The sequence below is a fragment of the Sesamum indicum genome, linkage group LG3, assembly GCF_026168435.1.
Source record: "Sesamum indicum cultivar Baizhima isolate 11 linkage group LG3, ASM2616843v1, whole genome shotgun sequence".
Taxonomy (NCBI): Eukaryota; Viridiplantae; Streptophyta; class Magnoliopsida; order Lamiales; family Pedaliaceae; genus Sesamum; species Sesamum indicum.
In genome coordinates this window covers 26,945,558-26,970,658 of record NC_142659.1, presented here as the reverse complement: position 1 = coordinate 26,970,658, position 25,101 = coordinate 26,945,558, and the positions used below count along the sequence as shown (strand labels likewise).

The window sequence follows — 25,101 nt, the reverse complement described above, 5'->3', positions numbered from 1 at the left end:
ATGTTTTATAGTTCAACGGTCTAAATGCACTTTATGTATAATCAAGGTGTACAAAATGTATTTAACCCTTCTTTTTAATTTTTCTTTTTTGCTTTTTTGTTGTTGATTAGTCAAATGGATTGAGTTTACCACTTTTCTTTCCATTTGAAAAAGTTTAATTAATGTAACTGCTTTTTAACTTTTAGCTTAAGAAAAAGTTATTTTGATTTTTTGATTTTTCTACTTTTTTTTTTTTTAAGTTGAAGCTAGAAACACCAAAATAGTGACAAATTGGAGAAATTATATTTTTAGGTCTAAAAGATAGAACTTCAATGATTTTAGTTTTTTATTTTACATAAATTTTAAAATAATTACAAACTTAAAAAAATTCGACGCATTTAATCTTATGATTTCCTGTATTTTTAAATGGTCCAAAATTGAGTAAATCAACACATTTACTCCTATGAATCATGCAAAACAGATAACTAAATATGTTGAGTTTTTTCAAGTTTAAGATTATTTTAAAAAAATCATAAAGTAGAGAACTAAATATGTCGAGTTTTTTCAAATTTATGATCATATTCAAAAAAATTTATGATTATTTCAAAATTTCGTAAAGTATATGACTAAAAGTGTTATCCCCTATTCTATAGGTTAAAAATATAGTTTTGTTGGGCAAATTAGTAAATTTAAATATAAATACTCAACATTGTAGCTTATTTTTTTAACATTCTAATTTTTTTTGTTTTCTTTTTTTACTTTTATATTCAAATTCTCTCAACTTTTATTAGTACGTAACTTACAATATATTTCACAGCAAAAATAGAGAATATTGCAACACCCCATATTTAAGGGTAAGTGTTGAATATTCTTCTTCTTCTTTTTTAAACATTAAAGTATAATAGCATTTTGATAAGTTTTTGTTGCCATATTTTATATTTTACTTTATATATACATGTTAGACATATAATATTTTTAAAATACATATATCAAATATATATATATGTATATGTAACATGCATATATTTTAAAAAAAATATATAATTACATATATGTTTTTAAATAGGCTTTACTATGAAAAGTACAAAATATATTTATTCAATTTTTTTCCTAAAAGTATTTAACTTTTGGTTAAGCATATATATATATATATGTCATTTAATTTCTTTTTTCAAAAGTATATATGAATTTTTGGGATATTATATTTATTGTGTATCTATCGTATATATATATATATCAATTTATTATTTTATTTTTAATTCAAATTCTATACTTATTAAAAATTCTTTTTAGTTAAAAAATAATTTGGTGGCGATTTATTACGAAAAATACTAATATATGATATTAATATAATTATTCAAGATATAAAAGATAATTTTATACCGTGAATTAATTTAAGAAGTAGGTGTTATATTTATTAAATTATAAAAGATAAATGTTACCTCAACAATAGTTGAGGGACAAAATGTATATAACCCTTTTTCTTATGATTAGCCCTCATACTTTTCAATGAATCGTTTTTTGACTAACGAATATTCTACTTAAATTTAGTTAGAAATGTTATTTTATGTGTCTGCTAATTAATCAAAGTAAATACAATACGAAATTCCTTTCACAAACCCCATTTGTTTTTTCTTTTTTCAGATAATAAAATTTTGTAGCGACTGGTTGAAAAAGAATGATCATTTTAGAGTTTTCGTCGAAATATTAATAGGATAATCATATTCAAATTTAATGATTTGCAGCCACATTTTTGTCATACAAAAATATTTAAAAGATTATTTTGTTAAGAGTCGTATAATTTAGACGATACACTTATTTATATATCGACAAGAACCCAATTTATTAAATCTCATTTTATTTAAATATATACGTGTGTACGTATATATATATCCTAAGCAAAACCCATTTGTGTGCATATAGAAATAGGTTTCGTGAGATCCATTTTTTGGGACCAAAATTGCCATGAAATCCATCAATTGTTTTCTACAGCGAAATTTATATTTCATATTCTATTGCATCTTCTATTTCATTTACTATATACACACTGTGTATAAAAATTTTTCTTAAATAAAACATGACAACTGATGTATATATGTTAAATAGATCGAAGATGCAGTAGAAATTGAAATAGAGAATCGAATTAGATAATTTGCAGCAATTGACCGATGCAAAACTTTCTATTTACATATTAAAGGATGAGTGCTACATATATAAACCCATCACCCTCACAGATGTTCCCATCAGCATCCATAATATAGCACATATTACTCCAACTAAAGAGAAACATAAAAACCCACTTCTAGATTTGCCTGAACTTCTTGAAGTTGCAGAGGTATTACCTGCAACAACGTTCGTGTTTCGGGCATTTACTCTTACGCTACTAAAGCTAGGCATACGTTTGAAGGCCTTATTTACCAAAGCAGTTTCAGAAGCTGAAGCAGGAGTAGTTGGTATGGACTCCACAAAGGACCAGAGAGCAGAGGAGAACCATGAGTCCGTACCATCATCCTGTTTGCTGCTTCCGATTTCATTTGCTCCGGTGGCATGATTAACAAAATCATGATTTTGACTTTGATGTACAACACCTAAGCATACCAAAAACTTGCTAATATTAGAAAACAATCCAGTACTAAATCAAGAGCTCTTGAAGCGGCTTAACTCCCCCATCCCCACTTGGGCCAAGAGTTTTCACCACCTTGAAGATGACATGGTCTTCCCATACCATCCATCTGAGCAAGAGCTCTAAGATTAGTCAAAGAAAAGAATAAAAGGTGTGCCATGAATATTTGAGTAAAACCATTGATACATTTGTAGCATCTAAAAAATGCCATGATATGATTCTGCACTAACTTTACTACCTGAGGTTGATGAAGGAATGCGGTCCTGATTTGCTTCTGCAGCAATAGCACTGTAACTTTCCTCCTCTGTCCTTAGCTGACAGCTGGTTCTGTTCGCAATGTTAAATTGTTGCTCCAGCTGGTAAATTACTCTTGTATTCTCAAGATTGTTCGAGTACAAGCTCGAGTCTGGGTTCATAACTCCATTGTCAAAACTACGCAAATAGGATTGGGACATCTCCCAGGACTCACCAGCTCCCACCTCAGAAATAAACAAGGATGAATCTTGGAACAGATCAACCACATTCAAACCATCAAAGTCATCAAACTGCAGGTTCTCCAAATTACTCCCTGGTTCATTAGGATTTTGTGTGGTTGGCTCTTGATCAATTAGATCGTTCATTTCAAGAAAATCTTCAAGGAAATCTTCTTCAAGAACACAAGGATCTTGCACATTAATGGTTGGAGCAGAAGAGACCTCAGGTGCCTCAGAGAACTGTAATTGACTTGTGCCTGACTGCGTAACATCCAAATTACCTGGTACATTTTGTAACTGGCTACATGGTTGGAGCATGCGTAAAGACACATCCCTCGAAGTATGGTCAACACTCTGAGTCTCCTCCTCACCAGTAAAATGATCCAAGACATAGCCATAATCCACAACTATTGGCTGAACAGGGATGGGCTCATCTGCTATCTGGTTCATGATGTCCTCAAAATCATCCAGAGAGGACGTATGTTGACAATTAACTGTTTCAGTATTATTGATAGGTGAAGTTTCACTAGCCTGCTTAACCGAATTCTCCTGCTCGATGAGACACTGGACTTCAATTTCATCATCAGCCCAGTCCTCTTCCCTAAAAGGGGCACCATATTGCTCGCCATTTTTGGGACCAGGCCCGCTCTTCTTGTAGACTTTGTACAGAGCATAGTATTCCACGGCAGTCTGGCATCTTTTCAGCTCCTCTTCAACCATCGTATATTCATGCATCACCCAGTCTGTGCGCTCTCCGCTGGGTGCACGACCTCTATAGAAGACTAGGGTCTTCTTTATCCCAACAGGATGAGAACCACATGAGATGACACGGTCCTTCCCAGTTGCTTTCCAATATCCATGCCCCGTAGCCCGATTGGACCTTGCTCCATTTGGATATTTCCTATCTCTAGGACTAAAGAAAAACCATTGCCTGTCACCAGTTTTTAGTTTTGACATCCCTGCATTTCAAATATGTGAAAATTTCAGTAAATTATGCCATCAAATACAGAAAGATAAAGCACAAGAAATGTTCGCAACACTGATAAGTGGGTATAGAAGTAATCGAGTAAACAATCAAAGCCTCAAATATTAAGAAACTGTTAAAAGCACAAAACCACACGTACACTCAGTTGGCTATAAAGACCAGCAAACCTACACTAAAATAGGTGGGCAAGCAAACTACCATTTCCATAACTGAGATTTCACATTGAAACAAATACAGAGGTTTATAATTAAGACATTTCTGCATACAAACACAAATCATTCAAACACAAGGCATACAAACACAAATCATTATACGTATCCGATCATTTATTTACTACCAATGGAAGTCACATTTTGCTCTTTCCTAAAAGCCAATTGAACCAAATGTTTGCCAGCAAAAATATATCATCAAAGCAATTCTATTCAACGCAAAAATTTGAAACTTTGATACTGTAACTGAAAAAGAACAGTAATTCCTCATGAAAAAGCACACAAACTAATCAACAACACACGGCGTTAGCTTCAATCTTATAATCAGCAGTAGACAAATCAAACTACAGAAGAAAATCTAAACCAGAAGACCCACATTGAAAGTCAATTCACATAAACCGGAAGGCAAAACCAATCAAAAAAGTAAGCAGACAAAAACGATTCCATTAAGCAAAAACACAGAGAGTGCCAAAACCCACCAGGCAAATCCTCGGGGTCCCACTTGTAAACATCGGTCTCACCGATTACATCCATACGGTGGCGTCTACGGCAGATCTTCCTCTTCAGATAGTAAAGCACGAGCTCCTCATCGGTTGGGTGGAATCTGAATCCCGGAGGAAAAATCTTTCCGTCCCCCAAACAACCCGAATTCACCTTCATCTTTTACCAAAAATTTTAATCCAATAAAACCATTAAAAAAAAATTTTTTTTTGAATGAATCGTTGAGGGACAAGGGGGTTTATGTGTGAAAACGAGAAACCTATCAGCAGAAGAAAGAGTGGTTGAGAAGGAACCGCTAGTAGCCAAAGATGAAAAAATGAATTTAACTTCTCGTGGAAAGGGAGAATTCATCTGGTGTGAGTGAAGTGCACTTAGCTCTCGCTGTGGCGCCTTTCTCTTTGTTGACTCATATGGAATTTTTCCTCCATTCAAATTTTACTTTGTAATTATATTTTTAATAAATTAATTATTGCCGCACGCACTCTTCACCATAATATAAAAAAAAAATCATAATGTTAGAAGAAGAGAAAAAAAAAATTATGAGAAAAACACAAATGTAGTGTGAAGTGAGGAGAAAGGAAAAGAAAGAAATGTGGGGTAAGATAGAAAAATAAATAAATAAATTGTAATATGGATTTATCAAAAATATTAGGAAAAAAATTTAAATTATAATTACGAATTTATTAAAAATATAAAAATTTGTAAAAAAAAAAACATGAAAAATGTGAGAGAGAAACATAGAACAGTAGGTTGAGAGAAAAATGAGATAAAGGGTAAATTTAGGTATTTAAAAATTGATATAACAAAAAAATTTATTTCATAATAGTATAAATTACAATGGGAGTCTCTTTAAATTTATTATAATTACGAGTAATTTAAAAAATTATAAATATCTTATGAAATTAACAATTACAAGTAATCCTTCGTTAATTCCATGACATATCTATAACTTTTCAAAGCTTAAATGTATATTTATAATTATGAAAAATATTATAGGAGTTGGACATAATTTACCATATAAAAAGAATAATAAGAAGGGTCCAATCACATGTTAATCCAGCAATCTTAGGATTATTCTTAGTGATATTTTTGACCAAGTTATATCTATAAAAGATGAATTTATTGAAATTTATATTTCATACTATATGTATAAATTAACAGTGAAAATTATTTTTTAAACATATACATAATGTAAATTTTACATAAATAATATTTGTCACTTGTCTATTAAAATAATACAATTAAAAGAAAAATCCCCACTATAAATAGAGCCATGCTTGATTGATAGAAAGAGGGGAAGAATTCTTTAAAAAAATTATTTTATTCGGAATTTTTGGTTTTACCTACATTAATTTGGTGTCGTATGTGAAAATACTAAATATATAGAGTAAATTACAATTATTTTTATAATATTTATTATAATTATAAATACCTTCTTATTGTTTGAAAATTTAAAAATACTCCCATCAAATGAGAAATAATTATGCAACCCCTACATAGTAAAGTGGATATTACTACTCTACTCTTGCTGAATTAAAAAATAAATATATATACATATATACATATTTGAAAAAATATAAATAAAAAATTGAGGGTAAGTAGAATAATACTCTGCAGCAATATTAGTACATAAAATTATTTTAATTTTTTTTAAAAAGTATATAAAATTATAATTTATAATAAAAAACAAAATTGGGTAAAAGTAGTACCATAAAGTGCACCATAAATGATCCATCCTTCTGGACCTGGGCCCAAATGATAACCATGTCTCCGGCCTGTTATCAGAGTGATGGACCTGTTTATTGACTTGGGCCTCAATTGGTGCTTATTGAAATAAATAAATTTATAGTTAAATCACATTGACACCCCTGAAATTAGGTAAAATTACACAACTCCCATATCTTTAGCAAAATTACATTTATATTTCTTGAGGAGTTTTAATGTAATATTTTTCGGTGGGTGTTTGTGTAAGTTTTGTCTTTAAATAAGAAATGTACTTGTAATTACAATTATAACATTAGGGGGTATAATTATAATTTTACAAAAGACAAAAGGTATTTGTATATTTTGGCTTAATCTCGAATGTTGCAAAGTAATTTTTAATTACTAAATTATTTTAAATAATAATTCAATTAAAATTTATAAATATGTATTCTTAGTGTATTTATTTAATTAGTGGTGTATTTAATACAGCTAGTTATTTGTTCAAACACCAATAAAAATAAAATAAAGGGGTATTTTTGTCATGAACATGGTCAAAACGGAAGTCCAAAAATTAGAAGAGCATTTCAAGGATATTAATGTTTTTTTCTTGACCGACACCATTTATACTATCAAAATAAACTCGTTAAATTAAAATAAAATATTAAAAAATTATTTAATAATTTAAAAAAAAATCAAACTTATTTCCAACAATATTTAGAAAATACATTCATAACTATAATCATACCAAAACGATCAGATCGATGCATAAAACGACTGGTCCATGAACTACTGCCATAATTAATTTCGAAAAAGGATATGGTACAATAGATTAAGCTAAAAACTTGAACTTAGCAAATGTGAAATAAATATTTGTAAGTATAAATTGTACTGCAGCCCAAAATATTTTAATATGTTACTATTATTTTCATTATTAGATCATATCTCAATCAATTATTCATACATACATGTCGCCAGGGTACAGTCTAATGAATTGAGTCCGAAATTTTGAGTTCGAACTTAGGTGGATGAATAAGTGTGATGGGTGCGTTTGGTAAAAAAAATATATATATATAAAGTAGTTAACATATACTTTTCCGTTTCTTGGGAGGGGGGGAAGCGATGAATTATTACTATAAGAGTGAATATATTACAATCATCAATATGAAATATCTATATCTAGCAACCATTGATGACTATAATAATCATATATTAATTATCAATATCAGATAATTATATCTAATAAAAAATTATTATTAAAGTAGAGTGACACATACTACTAAAGTAAGATAAAATTATATATGTTGGTGGGGTTCGAACCTATGACCTGATATGAATATAATAAATTTTAAATTCTTTAAATGTATAGTAGTTAAAATATTTTTTTTCAAATTAGAATCCATTATTCTAAATATAATATAATATCTCTTGCAACATAGTTCAAAATAAGAGTTTGAAATCCTTTCAATTTATAAATATCTAAATAAATTCAAGAAAATTGTTAGTGGAAATTTGTAAATGGACATTATTAGTTGTATCTTATTATAATCATTGAAATGGACCCTTTTTTTATAATCACTTTTTAAATTAAATTTGATTGAAATCACATTTTGATAAAACTATAATTTATAATTTTTTTGTACCACCGCAAGAAATGTTAGTTACAATCTACATTTTTATAATTAATTTTTATAAAAATTATGAATTCATCGCTATGATTATTGTTTTAAAAATAATTAATTAGAGGGAAATGGACCTAAACTCAAATATTAACAACCACAGAAGGAAAATTACAAAAGTAGACATAAAAGCAACAAAATTATAAAAAGATCCCTTCAAGAGTAAGTATCACTCACCTTTAATTTGACAAAGCAAAAGGTCCCAAAAAAAAAAAAAAAAAAGAACAGCAGAACCCTCAAACATTTTAGTCCTAAAAGGGTTGTCTTTATAGAGAAATCAAGAAAAACAAAAATTAAAATTAAACTATACAAATATTCAAAAAAAAAAAAGGAATTTTTTATAATATTATAAATAAGTAAATTATATCCTTATAAAAAAAGTTTTATCAATTTATCTTCATATACAGGGATGTAAATTACTCAATTTTAAAAAATATTAGAGGACAAATTGTTATTTTTTTTAATTGAGATGTAATATGCTCATTTACAATATTATATGGGTAAATTACATTAAACCTACAAATATCTCATTAGCCAAAGATGTGGAGTTCAATTACCATCTTACCCTTTAATTATCAAGGGCAAAAAGGCCAATAAATTCAACATGTACACAGGAAAAATAGAAAAAACAACTAAAAAAAAGTGAAAAATATTAAAATATTTTCACTTCAAACTAATAAATAAAGTAATTATTTGGCATTCGACTTAAAATGATTCGTCGGAGTTCATTCAAATTTGACTTATCAACAAAAAAGAAGAAAAATAATCAGTTTTAAGTACATTTTTACATCTCGTACAGTCTAAAATTCAATTTGAATTTAATTTAAATTATTTAAAAAAACAAAAAATATTTATAGATATTGAATTACTCTAACTCAATTAATATTTAAATTAGTTATAATTTATTTAAACTTAATTTACTTAATAATTAATTAAAGTCAAATGTAGTATTAAAGTGGACAAGCCTTGATAAGAAATTCTTTTGGCCAGCTCGGTTACACTCACCCTTGACAAGAAAAAGACCAAAGTGAAATAATTTATGACAATCAAAATACATAAAATAAGACACAATGATTTGTTGTTTGTCGGATCCTATTATTAGTCATCTTCCCGTTGCAATTTTCCAACGAATCTTGTGAGTTTCTACCCTTATTGTAATAGTCCAGAAATTTTCCTCCAAGATTCTCACAACTGTCACCGCCCTCACAATATCCGCTTCCCCTATTCTTACAAATTCTGCTTTCTTGATATCTCTGTCAAAAGATTTGCATTTTCTTCCCATACCCATTGATCTGGTCGCCAAAATCCCACTCCGTTCGTCTCTGTAAGTCTCTTGACAAGCTTTAATCGCATTCTTGTTCATAATACACATCTGGGCTTTGAATTTTTCCTCGAAATTTTTTGTGGGCAAGTTTAACTCCATTGTGGAAGTAATTAAGGGCAACTTGATTTCATTTATGTAAATGTAGCATCTTTTAATTTTGGTGGAGGTGATTTCTTGTTTGGGGTTTCTTTAATTGTGTGTAAAGTTTGAATCTTGAAAATTAGGTCTTGTTTGGGTTTTGATTGATTGTAATTCTCGAATGGTGAATTTGATGTTGCATTATTCTGTGTGTATTACCCCATGAAGTTGAATAATTCAGGCTTTAATCCAAAGTGCATTAGGTTTATTCTGAAACCATGTTTGGGTGTATTAGGCTCTCCAGTAGTTGATGTTTGCTTTTCTTTTTTTCAGGGTACATATGATGTGCCGTATGTTTTTCTAGAGGTTTTGACCTGATAATTTGATAATTGGAATCGGAGAAGGGAAATATTGAAAGATATTACAAGAATGGTGTTTTGGGAAGCGTATATCAGTGATGAATCAATGGGTACATTTGCCCCACTAGTGGTGTATTGGTTGTACGCCGGGTTTTATCAGCTTCTTCCTCCTCTAGATAAGTATAGGCTGCACTCAAGAACTGAAGAAAATGAGAAAAATTTGGTGCCACTAAGATCTGTGATCAAAGGTGTTCTTCTCCAACAATTTGTTCAGGCCGTCGTTGCAGAATTGCTCTTCTTGGTAATTGCCTTATGCACAAGCAAATTTTCAAAGTTCTTTAGGTTATCATGTTGGTAGAATGAGTGTATATTTCTTCTGCATTAGGCATGGAGTGCTGGCACTTTGTTTACTAACGATTACATGAGTTTGAGCTCCAAGATATTATTTATCCTATACATAATTACAGACTGATTCTCACAGAACCCCGACTGTGTCAGAAGGAACTCGATAGTTTGAATTCAGATTGAAAGTTTTCCCTTTAAACCCTTTTTCTGCGACAAGTTTTTTACGAGCATCGCTGGCACCAGTTAGAGTTCTTTTTCTTTCCACCCCTAAGTTTATTCATTTTTATGTCCAAATTCTAAATTGACTCTGTATAAAGTTTTGTGTCAGGGCATCAGTATGTACAGATCAGATCTATTGCACGTTAATGTTATCAAATTTCTATCTTCTACTTTGACTTCTTTTCTTCCTTGGGCAACAGTATTCCATGTTCAGAATAGAACTGTAATGCATAAACTATGACAAAGATAGTAATTGACAGAGTTAGTTGAAACAAACCGATACCAAATATTGGAATATATCTTTTGATTTTATTAGTGTTGCAGGTAACTTCAAAAGCAAGTTCTCCCGGACACACTGTTCAACCATCTCTTCCTGTTCAAGTCGTGCAATTTGTAGTTGCTATGCTGGTCATGGATACATGGCAGTACTTTGTGCATCGATATATGCACCAAAACAAGTTTTTGTACCGTCATATCCATTCTCAGCACCATAGATTAGTTGTCCCATATGCCATTGGAGCTCTTTACAACCATCCGTTGGAAGGCCTTTTGTTAGACACATTTGGTGGTGCTATATCCTTCCTTATTTCTGGAATGACAGCCCGTACTGCTGTTTTCTTCTTCTGTTTTGCTGTTATCAAAACCGTTGATGATCATTGTGGGCTCTGGCTGCCTGGCAACATCTTCCATCTGCTTTTCCAAAACAACACTGCTTACCATGACATCCATCATCAACTCCAAGGTACAAAATTCAACTATTCCCAACCCTTCTTTTCCATTTGGGACAAACTGCTGGGAACATATGTACCATATACACTTGTAAAGCGGCCGGAAGGGGGTTTCGAGGCGAGGCTGAAAAAGGACTAGTTACATGTGACCTTTAGTCTCCTCTCGATTGTTACAATCAGATCTCCGTTGGGGTTGTGCCACTCTGACTTGAGAGTCTCATAGGTTCTCCAGTAGAAGTTCTGTATGTTAGTGGGAGTAGAATCTGTAGCTCCAGAGTTAGATTGATTTATTCTTTCTCCCAAATTATGACCACTGTGTACACAGTTTATTTCTTCGTTAACTGGCCAATGATTGTGACGGTTCAGTTAACACTTGTTGTGTAGTAGTATCAATCTTGTGGTCAGATTTGGTCACATCCTGATAAGATCACATTCTGTTGAAATTGTATCTCTGTGGATTTCAAGATGATGTATGAAACTAGAATGGTTGATGAGGTTTGAGTATATGTTACCTGGGCTTAATCATTGATCATTAGCCATTGAACTCATTGGCTTGCAAACTTATGAAACTTCATTGTACCTTTCAAACAAGAATTCTGTGTTGCATTTTCATAACTGACGAGACACAGCAAATTCAGCGTTGAATCCAATGTTTAATGAAGTAAGCATGTTTTTAGGTTCAAGTTCATGCATCAAAAGGGCCTCATGTAGTTCTTCCTACACCTCTACCTCCAACTTTTTGTTTTCTTTTATTGCCTTGGTTAACTTGTTCTTGTTCTTGCCTTGTCCCTTTTCGAAATGTGCTCTAGATGCATTTTGCTCACGAGAGAAGTTAAGTTGTGAGGAAATTGACATTCGAGGTTGTAAAATTCCGCGTTGCATTAGATTGAATGGACATATTTTTCTTCCATTTTTACTGTAAGTTGGAAAGGCGCTTGTTTTGGTGGATAAATCAGAGAACATGAACCTCTCTTGGCAATTGGACTTTTGGGAATTTTGTCTGGAGCAGCAGAGGTGCACTCTCTGTACCATGGTTTGTGAACTGAAACAACAAATGCCAAGAATCGGAGTAGATCACTGCTCTGTGTTAGGGCCTCGCCGACCTATTGTTCAATGCCTCAGGATTATTGTTAAATTGACAATACATGATTATAATCTAGCTAATCATTGCACTTATTTCTTGGGACATTTGGAATATCAGAAGATGAGCCAACTTTGGGGGATTGACAATAAAAGCCAACAGCAAGATTGCCTTGATGAAGCTGTAGCCCAAGCGGTTAATTTACTTTCATTTTCCTGTGGAAACTCAGCCTGGAGTTCTAGTAACTACGCTCCTGAGATCAGATCATTATGACATAAATAATGCCCTAAAGATACAGTATTTCAAATATACCCTATATGATTCACCAGCATACAAATTCCCATCAAGAAATTTGCGAGGCCAGCTGATTCAAATGCTGTTATTAGTATAAAATAGAATAAATATATACATTGTTAGATAACTGAAAACAAAAGTTGCATCCTCACCAATAATCTCTGCAGGAACAAGACCCGTCCTTGAACCTGTGGAACCGAGTGCGGTCCCTGACAATAATCTCCCGACAGTATAATTTTGAAACAAGCTTGATCACCACATGACAATCCCCACATATCCTAAGATTCTTGTTAATGTTTATGGGGCTCCTGTCATCTGAACTAACCAAACCAAAAGCCAGAGCTAATTTCTCACTATGATAAGACAATGCATTCTCCTTCTCTTCATATCCGATGTCATGCAACACACAACTAGTCTCAGGCTCATATCCAAACTCTCTAATCTTAGAATTAATCTCTTCTAGTTTTCTGTAAATCTCTCTCCATTTAGGATGGCTTTTATCACCGTTGAAAAACTGGAATATTACACCGTTCATCTCAATATAGCTAAATCCAGGCACCTTTTTAATATCCTTAGTCTTCATTGCCTCTCTCACCCGCCCCACATCAGTCCACCTCTGACGTGCAGCATAGACATTTGACAGCAAAACAAAATCCCCACAAGTATTTGATCCCATCTCGACAAGCTTTCTCGATGCCTGCTCTGCCATTTCCACATTCCCATATGTCTTAGAGGCCCCTAACAGAGTTTGCCACAGCACAGGATCTGGAGACATGGGCATAGATTCTATTATCTTGTACGCCTCATCTAATCTCCCAGCTCTCCCCAACAAGTCCACAACACTTCCGTAATGCTTCACATTTCTGCTTATGTCATGTTTCTCCATCAATTCGAAAAGCCTGACCCCTTCATCGACCATCCCTGCATGATTACATGAACATAATGCTGCTAAATAAGTGACACCATCCGGCATTGGCCCAAGCCCACCTCTCGCCATGCGATTAAACAGTTCGAGTGCTTTCAGTCCATTACCATCCATTGCAAAACCCATAATCATGGTGTTCCATGTGATTACACTCCTAGAACACCTCATGCCCTCAAACACACTATATGCCTTTTCCACCACCCCACATTTGGCATACATGTCAATAGCAGCATTACAGACAATTACATTCTCATCCAAGAAACTCTTCCTGATATAATCATACACTTTATCACCCTCTTTAATTGCACCTAGCTGCGAACACGCAGAGAGAGCACCAAGAACAGTGACCTCATTTGGCATCATTATGCCCCGTCCATCATCGTACCCTTCCATCATCCTATTAAACAGCTTCAGAGCTTCATACGGCCGGTTTCCCTGGGCCAACCCAGAAATCAAAGCATTCCAACTAGCAATATCCCTCTTTGACATCCCATCGAACAGCTTGCAGGCAGTGTCCAAATCCCCACACTTTGCATGAGCATCGAGCAGTGTGGTCTGTAACAAAACATCTGCATCAAACCCAGACCTCAAAACCTGCGCATGCATTTGAAAAGATTCAATTCGCGCCAATGCGCGGGCGCAGGCCTTGAGGAAGAAGGAACAGGTGAGCGCATCGGGCTTGCAGGGGGCACGCAACATGGAGAGGTAGCACGTGACGGCATTGATAGGATGGTCGCTTTGGGCGTGGCCTCGGATGATAGCGTTCCAGTCGTTGGTCAGAGGCAGGGGGAGGACGCGGAAGACGGCGGCAGCGTAGGGGAGACCACCGAGGGAGGAGGTGGCGCAGAAGTCGAGAAACTTTGAGCGGGAAGGGTAGAAATGGAAAAATCCGGTAGTTAGGAGGTGGGCGTGGAGTTGTTGGATGTGCAACAGAGAGGTGCATTTGTGTAGGAGCGATTCCACATAGGCCATAGAGCACTTGTCATTCTAGCCAATGCCTTTTATAATTTTTCAAAATTTTTCATTCATTCCGTCAGATTTTATTTACAAATATTTATTTTTCTAAAACATGGCAAGGGCATAATTGACAATTTTACACCCTCATTCAAAAATTAAATAATTTTATCAAATATCATACGAGTATTTGTAATTTTTCAAATAACAAGAGAGTATTAGTAATTATGTTAAAACCTCAGTGAAGATCGTTGTAATTTACTCTAAAATTAAAGGGAACATATTACTTTCGTATCTAAGTGATTAAAAAATTTTAAACATAGAGTTGAATCGACAGTTATTATTCTTTGTTGTTAACTGTTGTTAGTACATGATGTAATTCTAAACATGGTACTTACAACTACTTTGTCTTTTATATTTTCTGCTACATTCAGCTTTGATTATTATTTTTAGTCTGAAAACGACGAGTTGAGTTATTCAACCGATTAAATCCAATCGAATAAGAGTTAAAATTACTCCTTGCCCCCCTCCGATTCCTTCTTCCTCCTCCACCGTCCGCCACGCAGCTTCTTCCTCAAAAGAGGGTTTTCTTCAAATTGCACAGCTAGATTTTTAAGCTTTTTTTCTTATTATTCTTCTTCATAATTTTGCATAGTTTTTTTTTTTTTTGAAATTTTAACATAATTATTTTTTATAATTTTATTTATATACATAAAGGACAATAAATCATTAAATTACTAGTTCCTATAAAAAAAAAATTACTAATTACTCTTTATATTGTACATATAAATAAATATGGGACTGATAATTTTCATAAAAATCATAAATTCAAATAAATTATCTATTATTAATAATAATTTTTTTTAATTACAATAATTTATCATTCCACTCAAACAATATATACCACAAAATAAATGGGATTCTAAACAAATTATTAATTCATACTCTATCACATTTATCCAATCGAACCCTATCAATTATTTATCTCAATCACAAAATAAAGCACTCTAAATTGTTTAGAACCAAAATTATTTAAAAAACTGGTTGACCTGTTTGCAAATTCAAATTATTTAGCTCCAAAATAAAATAAGATTTTGCCCGACAAACCAGTTGAAAAAGATTTCGCGAGTATCTTCCGAGCCCCCGAAGAAGCATCTAGACACTTCCAGCACCACCCTCCCACACCGCTCACCTATAAACTCTCAGTCTTCAACCCAAGGAGTCCCGCTGCTCCTAAACCCATTATCCAATTCAAGACTCCTCAATACTTTGGACTTTCGATTCATCAAATCCTGCCGGAGTTCCAGTTTGATCAAGAACTGAGCCGAAAATGAGGTACTTTTCGCCGGGTTTCATCTGTTTCGAGTTTCTTTTCGTATTTGCGTTGTGGAAAGTAGTGGTTAGGGTTTAGCATTGGCGAACGTCGTTTTTTATTTATGTCCTTTTTTGGGCGTCTGTTGTCGATTTTGATTGGATTTTAGTTTGCAGTGATTGTAATGAGTTCTAGTTGTTTGTTGAGTTTCTTAGCTGGGGCAGAATTTATTTTGTTTTTAGTTCATTGTACCATTTTTTGGCTTGGTTGATTAATCGTGAGGTTGCTAGTTGCTTGCGTTTGATTACCGGTTTGTTGTTTTAGTTGGTTGTAGTTCTGTGAACTTGCAGAAATTGTTGGATATTTCTAATGTTTTGAGTGATGATCGAATTCAACTGATGTGAACTTCCCTTTGGATCACATGGTTACTGAATGGTATGTGTAATATTGTTGTAGTCAAGTATATTGATGAACAAATCGGGAATCTCAAATTTGTTGAGGTAGTTGAACTAAAGTGGTGGGTCTTTCACCTGGCTTACATGATATCACCCATCAAGAATTGACGGATTCTTGATGGTGATGACATCGTGTTGCAGAGTGGAGACTACAGAAATTAGGTTGAAGTTGGCAAGACTTCTGATTTTATAATACGAGATTAAGGATCCATCTCTTGGTCCTGTTAAGCATGTAGAGGCCATGCTATGATAAGCTTGTTATCTTATAAAAGATGTGCTGAAGGTCACCTATGGGATGAGAACATAAGTTCAAATCAAGAAATGGGTTCACTTGTGAGGTAACTTAATTAGAAACCCAGAGGAGGTGAAGAATAGGGAACAGACACATGCAAGTGGAAACGCTCTGCCCCCACTCACAGGAAAAAGAACTAACATGAGGAATAATATTACAAAACCTTAACTTTCTCTTACTCTTCTTGTGTTCTAGATGATATGCGTTCATGTTTTCCTCTTGGCTTAAGTTTTATGATTCCGTGACTTGAAATATTCTGAAGATGCATAATACAGTGAGATTGTTCTGGTTTGTTTGTTCTATGTTAAGCTGTCCTTGTTTGCCATGTTTTGTGTTAAATGTTTGTTCCATAGCTGTAATTTAGATTGCTGCTAATCCATTGTCTCTTAAATTTTACTGCCAATTATGTCTGCAGCCGACATCCGCTTGTAAAATGGGCTCAGCGGTCTGACAAATTATTCATTACTGTGGAGCTACCTGATGCAAAGAATGTGAAGCTTAATCTTGATCCAGAAGGGAAATTTTTCTTTTCTGCTACCAGTGGAGCAGATAATACACCATATGAGATAGATATTGATCTTTACGACAAGGTTGATGTGAATGTAAGTGTTGAAATTGTCCTTTAATAAGAGCAAAAGGCAATATCTTTCCTTGATATTATTTAACAGCATGTCCTTTTTCTAGTGTCGAAGACAATGGATGTTAAAAATCGTTTTAACTTGAGAATTTCAGGAGAGCAAAGCTAGTTTTACCTCTAGAAGTATATGCTATCTAGTGAAGAAGGCAGATAATAAATGGTGGAGCAGGCTTCTCAAGCAGGAGGGAAAACCACCAGTGTTTTTGAAAGTTGATTGGGACAAATGGGTAGATGAAGATGAACAAGACGAGAAATGTAAGTTAGATATTGTTTAAGATTCTAATTTTACTGTTCTTGTCCCACAGAAGAATTTAGGAAAATAAAGAATGTGAATCTGGTTAGCATCCTTAAATCATTAGACTGAAACCATTTTACTTTTTTCAGCTGGTGGCAACATGGATTTTGGCGACTTTGATTTCTCGGTGAGTAGCTATCTTGTAGTAGAACGGTCGAAAAGTAGTAATGGTTATTTATAAAAACAAATGCACAAATGCATAAGTCTATAATTATGATCAGTATAGTTGCACTCTGATTCTGATTTGGAGAAATGTTTCCAATTGGTTTAGAAATTGAACATGGGCGGACCTGGAGATTTTGATGCTGAGGCCGATGAAGGTAAATTCTTCATGAACCGAAAGTCATGTACACCGCAGCATGTCTCTTGTGCTTTGCGCTTCAACTGAGAAATCACATAGCGTGTGCTCATGTGGAGTTTCACTAATCTTTTCAATATGTTACAGACGATAGCAGTGACACCGACGAAGAGACCAAGGAAGAAACAGCCTCTGCTAATGGTGTATCTGAAGAAGCACCTGCTAGTAGTGAACCTGCAGCAAAAGCATGACCGGACAATTGCTTTTGTCATAATGTTACGGGACTTTTTGTTGCATGCATCTAACAGTGGCTACCTGGGGAGGGGACGTAGTTTAAGTTTTTATTTCTTTTTTTTATTTCTAATTTAAGTCTCTTTCTGTCTACTTTGCTGTGTGATATATCTTGTTATCAGGATTGTACAAGTGGAATTCATATGGATGTTCTTGTGGTTTGTGATGTTCACTGCCGATGCCTTCACCATAAATTCATGAGAGACGATGAATGCAGAGTGCAACTATACAACTCTAGCTCCTCTTCTCCGTCTCTTCTTTCTGTGAACTGTTGTGCATTATGTGATTCTGGGGTTCTATATCCACCATGATGTTTGTTTTTGTGGCATATATGGGCATAAAGAAAAGAGTGTTTTGCGAACGTATCCTGGAGATCATTAAGCCTAAGATTCAGTATTGTTTTTAGCGTGATTTCAAAATTGTTCCATCTGAATTTATTTTTAAGGTATCCTTTTCGGGGGATAGGGAATAAGAGAGGGAGAGTGGATGTATCGTGAAAGTTCTAATATATTTGGTGTTGGAAGATATATTAAATATATTGGTTATATATATATAATACCGATATATTTTAATGTTTATATAAGTAACATATAATTTAAATTTTTTAATATTGTAATATCTACAATATGAATATAAAAAATTAATTAAAAAAGCAATAATAAAATTGTTTTCATATTTAGAAAGTTATGGTAGTATTATTTTTAAAAAGATATTTTAAAAATATTAATTGGGTCTATCTGTTAGGTCCAATTCGGTGGGGCCTGGAATTCAGGTTTTAATTCGAGTTCAAAATTTTGTTGGTGGGCTGAGTCCCAAATATTAACAAAAGCATCCCAAATTCACTCTGTCGTCATCCCTAAAATCAAATACAATTCCGTGATGTTAGAAGGCGGATCCGAGGAAAAACTTGGGCAGGGCGATTGGCCCTTATCCTTGTGTACAAGTGAAAGAGGAGATGGCCACGTAAACTGTATGTGCGTCAGTCGGCCTACTTCTTACACCCGTTCACTAATCCAGCGAGGCCTGCTGCTCTAATGATTTTGTACTCTTCAACTGCACGCATATGCTTCAACAAATATGAAACTCCACAGCGGAAAATTCGAGAGTACGTGCTGAACTGCATAAAACAAGAAATGACACATCCATTTGGCGTTAAACTGCACCACAGGCTACCATACGTTGCTGGACTTTATCATTGCCTATCTGCAATCCCTTTGCCTCCATTTTCAAGGAGAGTTAGCGGGTACAGAGCGCCCCGCCGAGTGATATTAGGGACTGGGGTCTCGATTTTGTCCCAGCTCATGAACATGCATTCTGGCAGTCTTGTTGCCAAATCGTTCATCGCCTCCGCCAGGCAAAAGGGTGCTATCGAGAAGGTGAAAAGTTTTGTCTTTTTTTCTTCTTGTGGCTGTATATATGTACTGGGGTTCTTGAGTTTCTTCGTCGATTTCGATAGCTTGATCAGAAATATTTGTTTTGTTGGTATTGATTATGGTTGTGGGGTTTATTGGAAGGGATGTTGTGAGCTGTTTGGGTTCTGGCCTGTTTGCTGTTGTATTTATGTGATGTTGGAGAAGGCGTTGAAGTAATTTTCCCTTTTGAGGATTATGATTATGACTTCCTGCAAATGTGTTGGTTTGAAAGTAAAGTTACATAGAGGAGATGTACTTTTATTCTGCTCAGTGTTGCCAAATGAGACAATTGATGCTACATCTCTTCATGGGAGCTATCCACTAATCAAAGATGAAAAATGGTAGCCACCGGATGGATAAGAGATCAAGAGCAGGACGATGAATATTAAAATATGTGAAGGAATGTTGGGAACTTTTAGAAACTTGGCATCAATTTTTGGTGAAATTTGGAGTTTTCAGCAAGTTGTGCAAAGGAATGAAGATTTTAGTTGTCTAGTTGCGATTTTAGTGATGCTTGTGCTTATTAAACCAATGCATTTTCTTAATGTGAAAGATTTTGCAATTTGTTGAGAATTCTGAAATGTGAATCCAAGTAGGAGAATTATGAAATAGTTACTCTCGTACTGTAAAACGGAGATATGATTAATTGACATGATTTATTTTTCAATTGTTAATGCTCTTTCATCCTACCACTATTCAGTGGGCATCTTCCTGATTTGAATTGCGATGCATATCTTATTTCAATTTTTGTCTCTGATCTGAAGGTATTAGACAACGTGGAATGGCCTGAGCAATTTCCCTTCAAGGACGAGGATTTCCTGCGATTTGACGAGTAAAGTCTCTTGAATAATTCAGCTCCTTATTTGAGGAATTTTCAGTAGAGTTGCAGGGGTGATCTTGTCCAATGAATTCCTGCAATCTAGACTCAAGTTCCTGCAAAATTGGTTTTACAATATACAAGTCAGCTTTTGACACCCCCCACTTCAGTTATTCATTAAGGTTCTCTTGGACGACACGTGCTGATTACACAAACTTACTGAGAAATCGAGATCTTTCATTTTATAATAATTTGGAAGTTCCAGGGTTGAAACCAATATGTGAATTAGGATCAATCGAATGAAGGTGTAATTACCAACTTCAGGTGTTTTTTCTAATATTCTTTCCTTCTCCGTTTCAAAACATTAAAACACATTTTCATTTTTTTTCACATAGTCATGTAATATGTCTAAATCTGTTTGTTAGAATAGATTAGACTGGAACAAACAATTTAAAAAGGAGGGACCTGATTGGCCTCTTGTTCGATAGTGTTACATAATAGTAGTGGTTATGCTATGAAAAGTAAATAGCCGGGAAAGGAGCGTGGGAGCTAATCTTGTTTCCATCCTCAAGTGGATACGAATGTAAAATATTGCAAAACAATGGATGAGTATGAGAATGAAATATACAAGCATCTTTCTTCCTTTGTTTCATCTTATGAGCCCATGAACTCGGAACATGTAGTTTGTTACAGTTGTTCTACATTTCTATAGTATTTAAGTAATTACAAAGCTATTCAATAATAGAAGTTACTTATGGGCCTTCTTTTGTCCTAACAATTGAAAACTACGTGATAACTTGTGTGTGAGTCATTACATCCGGAGCCGCACTCCTCCAATTGTCAATGGTAGCTGAGAACATGTTTCTGTTAGTAGGACATCATAGGAGGAAAATTACCTCATTTAACAATTCAAACGAGCCTGCCAATTGCCAGTCAATTAGCAGCTCCGTTGCTCAATTGATGCATCGGTTTTGTTCTTGGTTTCTGCTAATACGTAAAGCCAGCAGTTAGTTATCTTGCATAGATTTTTCAGTTGAATGACATGGAGATTCTCTCTCCAGGTTCAATTATCACTCCTCTCTCTCTGCTCGTAATCTCTGCTTGCTCTATGTGAATGTTTACAAGTTACAGTTCAGCTCTGACAAAATTAAACTAATTCTGTGCAATGAGGAATTATCTGTGATACTGCATTGTTCAAATAAACTTAAAATTCCAGGTCGCCAGATACATTGTTCTATGAGTCTCCGCGCTTTGTGACTCATATCGATGATCCAGCGATTGCTGCACTCACCAAATATTACTCTGAGGTTTTTCCACCGAGTAATACTCCTGGAGTTGCTCTGCTTGACATGTGTAGTAGCTGGGTAAGTTTACACCTTATCTTGATGTTGTCCTCTTGATGAAAAAAGTTCCATGGACATCACACGATTCTTATGATTTGTCTAGGTCAGTCATTATCCTAAAGGTTATAAGCAATCAAGGATAGCGGGAATGGGTTTGAATGAAGAAGAGCTAAAGCAAAATCCAGTGAGATCATCGTGCATCATTTTCATTATTATTGTTGTCAATCATGAATCGAGTGATCAGAGTTATTTACTTAATATTGACTATAATTATTCTCGATATATTTGTTTTAACGGTTGCAGTCCTCTAGAATCTTCACATTATACATTTCTGTCCATAGATGTATTATACTGTTGAAGAATTCATGAGCTTCCCTTCATTGCATCGTAGGTTTTGACTGAGTATGTTGTGCAAGATTTGAACGTTGATCCTAAACTCCCTTTCGAAGACAACACCTTTGATGTTATTACGAATGTGGTAAGTTCGTCTTTTCCAAATGGGTCGATAATTAAGATTCATGGCTTATAATCAATAAGGCGTTCATTTGATTCACACTGGTTAACTCCCTTGCTATTTTTCAGACAAGTTTTCCCTTCTTCATTCGTCTTGCTTTACTAATTTTAGATGCCTGTATGAATAGATTTTCTGTGTTTCAGGTTAGTGTTGATTACCTAACAAAGCCTATTGACGTTTTCAAAGAGATGTCCCGGATACTCAAACCAGGTGGACTTGCTATTATAAGGTATAATCACTAATAATATTCACACGTAACTAAGTTATGTACAAGCGCAGCACTTGTTTACTAGCAATACATTCTTCTAAATCTCTGATGCATATTAGAGGTTTTGTCAATATAGTGCTCGTAATTTTGGAGACTTCTTGTTTATTGCATGTTTCTCTTTCAAAACCCCCTAAAAATTTGTAAATTATGTTGCATATAAGCTTCTCCAATCGCTGCTTCTGGACAAAAGCAATCTCAATATGGACATCAACGGGCGACGCGGATCATGTGATGATAGTTGGAGCATACTTCCATTATGCTGGAGGTTTTGAGCCTCCTAAGGTAATTGGCATGGTTTTTTGGCTTAACAATTTCGCGCAAGTCGACCAGAAATATTTGGATTATATAATATTACATGTACGAGTTCAATGATATGTGTAAAATAATGTGTTCATAAAAAAATTGGAATGGGCTCCCTACCAAGTGTGGAACATTTCTAATGATAACTGCGGATTCTTGTGTGAGAGTCTTGCGAGATGTAATCTTTTACACGGTTAATCTAGCCCCCCACCCCCCCCTCCACCCCGCCCGACTCTGAAGCGGATCGACCAAGTCAATGACGGATTTTTATCTATACAGGGAGGCAACCATGTCAGAATCCGATCTTGTTCTTCCTTTACTTCATTTCTCGCTATTTGTATCTGAAAATTATGATCTTCTAACTACCTAGACTTGTTTACAAGTGTCGTGGCATTTCGGTTGCTCAAATTGTGCTCGTTGTCTTTATATTCTTTTAGGCTGTGGATATATCGCCAAACCCTGGCCGCACCGATCCGATGTATGTTGTGTTCTCGAGAAAACCAGCAGCCTGACACTTGATCAAGAATTAGTACCCCAGAAACTGGTGAGCTCCTGTGAAATTTTCTTCGAGGAAGAAAGGGGAGTTCTTGTGCAAAAAGTACTTGTAGATGTAAATTTTGGGTGAGGGACGTAGTCAAAAAATGTATTGTGATTCACTTTAATTTGAACAGCATTCGGAAATTTATTCTGGGCTGATTGTATGTTTTCATGTAACAAGATTTTGTAAACCAAATTTTATTGGGATGATTACATTTATATTCCCTAATCTATATTCTATTTACATAATCCACTCTTGTCTTTTACATAATTTTTATTGATGAAACGCATTCCGCAGAACGAAGAAAGCAGCAAAATTCTGGCAACGTTGAACAAAATTAGAGAATCTAGTATTTATCCATCTTCATTGAAGCAAAAGTATGTACAATTGCGAGTATAATCAACACCGTAGAAAATTATATGAAAACATACAAAAGACAGATTCTGAGGGTGTTTGGGTGAACTTGTTGGCTTTTCAAAGTATCTTATAAGATGTTCGAAAATTTATGAAATCTTAAAGGGCATAAGCTAGCTCTTCTAGAAAAAACAAGGAATTTGCTATTTATTTTTAAAATTTTAACAAACCGATTTAGTTTTAAATTATATTGATTACAAATATGGTTTATGTAATCTGGATACTTCAAAAACTTATTTTGAACATAAGATTTAATATCTTATTTGATGAGAGAAAATAACGATTTTTTCTTTTAGAATTTTTTTTCAAAAAGTTCTTTTTCCTTATAGACACGATATTGTGACATTGAATATTGGTTTTCAATTGGACCATACGCAAAAAAGTCTCTTATATATATATATATATATATGTAAAGAAAAATAATCTCGATCTACCGCATTCTATTCTCAAAAAAGTAGCAAAATGCCCATACATTTGTGAACCACACACTCCACCTACAATTTTTCTTAATTTTTACCTATCAGAAAGACTTTTATCCCTTTAAATGTTAACTATTGAATCTTGTTATCTACACTAATTATAAAAAAAAGTAAAAAACTTTCTTTTGTGACTAATATGGAAGGTATTATGTGTTTTCTTTACATAATTTGTCCTTTACTCTTGCATAACACACTCATTCTTTTCCTTAAAAAATGAATTTACCAATTTATAAAGGATAAAAATAAAAATTTAGTAGGGTGGGATCTTACAAAGGTATAAATCTTTAATAATCTTTAATACTAATTTGTAAAATATTGTTCAAAAATATTATTTACAGTAATAAGTCTATTTTATTAAATATATATGATGATGCCCTTTAAACCTTTCATGGACTCAGTCCACTAGTAAAGCAAATTAGTCCACCAACAAAGCAGATTAGCCCAGTTGGCCCATCAGCAGGGAAGCAAGGCTCACGGACTTATCTGCTACTTTATTGAACTGATAGGCTAGACAAACAAGCCCATTCCAACCAGACATGCTATCATACAGTTGGGTGGACATTTCATATAGCTTGTTAACACATAAGTGCACGTCACCCTAAAACATCTCCAGGTGGTTTAAGGTAAATCGGTAACAATCAAGCTGGGAAACCACTACTAACCAACTATCGAATTTTTAGGGAGATATGACAGTGTTTAGTCCCACTCACGTATCTCAGTCAAATCTTGTCCAAATCACAAACAACTTTTTGTGGATGATAGCCATCTCAAAGGGCTTTCCAACGGTGTATGGTGCTATGCAACAATCCTCATATCCTACTCTGTACATGCCTATAAATAGAGGCTTTGTGTAATTATTTGGTTACATCATTATTCACACTCAAACTCTCACACTCTCTCATCGTTTTTTCTTGATTTTTAAGCTATTCTAAACTTATATCTTGCATTCCAACGAATATTCATTATTCTCACTTTAATT

General features: G+C 34.1%; 5 protein-coding genes across 5 annotated transcripts; 3 read left to right on the top strand and 2 right to left on the bottom strand.

Moving 5' to 3' along the window:
• Positions 1–2,122: 2,122 nt before the first annotated feature.
• On the bottom strand, positions 2,123–5,131 carry LOC105158914 (NAC domain-containing protein 17). Its single transcript, XM_011075828.3, has 3 exons — positions 4,749–5,131; positions 2,841–4,034; positions 2,123–2,567 (listed from the first exon to the last, which is right to left on the bottom strand). Exons 1-3 carry the CDS (start codon positions 4,927–4,929, stop codon positions 2,185–2,187), a joined length of 1,758 nt encoding a protein of 585 aa, XP_011074130.1. The 5' UTR covers positions 4,930–5,131; the 3' UTR covers positions 2,123–2,184.
• Positions 5,132–9,221: 4,090 nt separating this feature from the next.
• On the top strand, positions 9,222–11,725 carry LOC105158913 (very-long-chain aldehyde decarbonylase GL1-9). Its single transcript, XM_011075827.3, has 3 exons — positions 9,222–9,474; positions 9,886–10,212; positions 10,800–11,725. The coding sequence occupies exons 2-3, from the start codon at positions 9,982–9,984 to the stop codon at positions 11,340–11,342; spliced, it is 774 nt and encodes a 257-aa protein (XP_011074129.1). The 5' UTR covers positions 9,222–9,474; positions 9,886–9,981; the 3' UTR covers positions 11,343–11,725.
• A 795-nt stretch (positions 11,726–12,520) lies between these two features.
• Positions 12,521–14,490, bottom strand: LOC105158912 (Tetratricopeptide repeat (TPR)-like superfamily protein). Its single transcript, XM_011075826.3, has one exon. The coding sequence runs from the start codon at positions 14,473–14,475 to the stop codon at positions 12,727–12,729; it is 1,749 nt and encodes a 582-aa protein (XP_011074128.1). The 5' UTR covers positions 14,476–14,490; the 3' UTR covers positions 12,521–12,726.
• A 1,075-nt stretch (positions 14,491–15,565) lies between these two features.
• On the top strand, positions 15,566–18,209 carry LOC105158911 (co-chaperone protein p23-1). The gene is made up of 6 exons (XM_011075825.3): positions 15,566–15,792; positions 16,932–17,118; positions 17,249–17,408; positions 17,538–17,575; positions 17,720–17,768; positions 17,894–18,209. Exons 1-6 carry the CDS (start codon positions 15,788–15,790, stop codon positions 17,995–17,997), a joined length of 543 nt encoding a protein of 180 aa, XP_011074127.1. The 5' UTR covers positions 15,566–15,787; the 3' UTR covers positions 17,998–18,209.
• Positions 18,210–18,851: 642 nt separating this feature from the next.
• On the top strand, positions 18,852–23,477 carry LOC105158910 (S-adenosyl-L-methionine-dependent methyltransferases superfamily protein). The gene is made up of 8 exons (XM_011075823.3): positions 18,852–19,413; positions 20,214–20,281; positions 21,483–21,630; positions 21,713–21,793; positions 22,001–22,087; positions 22,267–22,352; positions 22,553–22,673; positions 23,129–23,477. Exons 1-8 carry the CDS (start codon positions 19,072–19,074, stop codon positions 23,201–23,203), a joined length of 1,008 nt encoding a protein of 335 aa, XP_011074125.1. The 5' UTR covers positions 18,852–19,071; the 3' UTR covers positions 23,204–23,477.
• The last annotated feature ends 1,624 nt before the right edge of the window (positions 23,478–25,101 follow it).

Bases quoted from the DNA above. Each gene is read 5' to 3' on its own strand.
- LOC105158914 (XM_011075828.3), bottom strand. From the start codon at position 4,929: ATGAAGGTGAATTCGGGTTGTTTGGGGGACGGAAAGATTTTTCCTCCG. The intron at 4,035-4,748 runs GTGGGTTTTGGC...TTTGAAATGCAG, and splicing joins GGACCCCGAGGATTTGCCTG to GGATGTCAAAACTAAAAACT. The intron at 2,568-2,840 runs GTAGTAAAGTTA...TGGTATGCTTAG, and splicing joins CATTCCTTCATCAACCTCAG to GTGTTGTACATCAAAGTCAA.
- LOC105158913 (XM_011075827.3), top strand. From the start codon at position 9,982: ATGGTGTTTTGGGAAGCGTATATCAGTGATGAATCAATGGGTACATTT. The intron at 10,213-10,799 runs GTAATTGCCTTA...TTAGTGTTGCAG, and splicing joins TTGCAGAATTGCTCTTCTTG to GTAACTTCAAAAGCAAGTTC.
- LOC105158912 (XM_011075826.3), bottom strand. From the start codon at position 14,475: ATGGCCTATGTGGAATCGCTCCTACACAAATGCACCTCTCTGTTGCAC.
- LOC105158911 (XM_011075825.3), top strand. The intron at 17,409-17,537 runs GTAAGTTAGATA...TACTTTTTTCAG, and splicing joins AGATGAACAAGACGAGAAAT to CTGGTGGCAACATGGATTTT. The intron at 17,769-17,893 runs GTAAATTCTTCA...AATATGTTACAG, and splicing joins TGATGCTGAGGCCGATGAAG to ACGATAGCAGTGACACCGAC.
- LOC105158910 (XM_011075823.3), top strand. From the start codon at position 19,072: ATGATTTTGTACTCTTCAACTGCACGCATATGCTTCAACAAATATGAA. The intron at 20,282-21,482 runs GTAAAGTCTCTT...TTAAAATTCCAG, and splicing joins GATTTCCTGCGATTTGACGA to GTCGCCAGATACATTGTTCT. The intron at 21,794-22,000 runs GTGAGATCATCG...ATTGCATCGTAG, and splicing joins AAGAGCTAAAGCAAAATCCA to GTTTTGACTGAGTATGTTGT.